At 42.6% G+C, this 1,038-nt stretch overlaps 1 protein-coding gene across 1 annotated transcript; it reads left to right on the forward strand.

Annotated features, from left to right (window-relative positions):
- The first annotated feature begins 289 nt into the window (after positions 1-289).
- Positions 290-640, forward strand: LOC130849970 (60S ribosomal protein L31-like). The gene has a single exon (XM_057729242.1). The coding sequence runs from the start codon at positions 290-292 to the stop codon at positions 638-640; it is 351 nt and encodes a 116-aa protein (XP_057585225.1).
- The last annotated feature ends 398 nt before the right edge of the window (positions 641-1,038 follow it).

Here is a 1,038-nt window from a genome sequence, read left to right on the forward strand (position 1 = left end):
CACATATACACAGAATCTAGAAAAATGTTACAGATGAACCTGTTTGCAAGGCAGAAATACAGACACAGATGTTGAGAACAAACCTATGGACACCAAGAAGGGAAAGCGGGGGGCAAAGTTTGGGGTGGGATGAATTGGGAGAATGGGATTGCCATATATACACTACCAAAACGAAAAATATCAAATTGTACACTTTAAATATATGCAGTTTCTTGTAGGTCAATTATATCTCAATAAAATCTTTTAAAAAATTACTAATGTAGCATTAGTATTTTCCCGGCCCAGCAGGATGGCTCCCACAAAGAAGGGTGGCAAGAAGAAGGGCCAGTCTGCCATCAACAAGGTAGTGACCAGAGAATACATTATCAACATTCACATGCGCATCCGTGGAGTGGGTTTCAAGAAGTGTGCCCCTAGGGCACTCAAAGAAATCCAGAAATTTTCCTTAAGGGAGATGGGAACTCCAGAAGTACACATTGACACCATGCTCAACAAAGCTGTCTGGGCCAAAGGAATAAGGAATCTCCCATACCATATCTGTGTGTGGTTGTCCAGAAAACACAGTGAAGATGAAGATTCACCACACAAGCTCTATAGGTTGGTTACCTATGTACCTGTCATCACTTTCCAAAATCTGTAGACTCTTAATGTGGATGAGAACCAACTGCTGATTGTCCAATAAAGTTCCAGAAGAGTAAAAAAAAAAATACTAATGTAATATGCATAAAACTTAGTCCATAAACTCTTGTCAAAAAAAAAGGATCGGGAGAAAAAGATGGCGACGAAGTAGAGAGACGTGGAGTGCATCCCTCTCCACAGATGCATTGGGAATGCACGGAAGGACACAGTCATTCCCACAGAGAACCAGCTGAACACCAGCAGACGGCCTCGGACACCGGAAAGGGCTGCGGAGAACCTGACATAGCCGACTGAATATTCGTCTAATCCAATACTTGGACATTAGTCTGAGGCTTGGACAGTCTTCTATAAACACCTCTATCACCAGGACAAGCAACCCCAAAAGCTTGGACAACCATG

The sequence above is a fragment of the Hippopotamus amphibius genome, chromosome 3, assembly GCF_030028045.1.
Source record: "Hippopotamus amphibius kiboko isolate mHipAmp2 chromosome 3, mHipAmp2.hap2, whole genome shotgun sequence".
NCBI classification, from domain to species: Eukaryota; Metazoa; Chordata; class Mammalia; order Artiodactyla; family Hippopotamidae; genus Hippopotamus; species Hippopotamus amphibius.

What these genes read in the sequence shown, in the direction of transcription:
- LOC130849970 (XM_057729242.1), top strand. Translation starts at nt 290, where the DNA reads ATGGCTCCCACAAAGAAGGGTGGCAAGAAGAAGGGCCAGTCTGCCATC.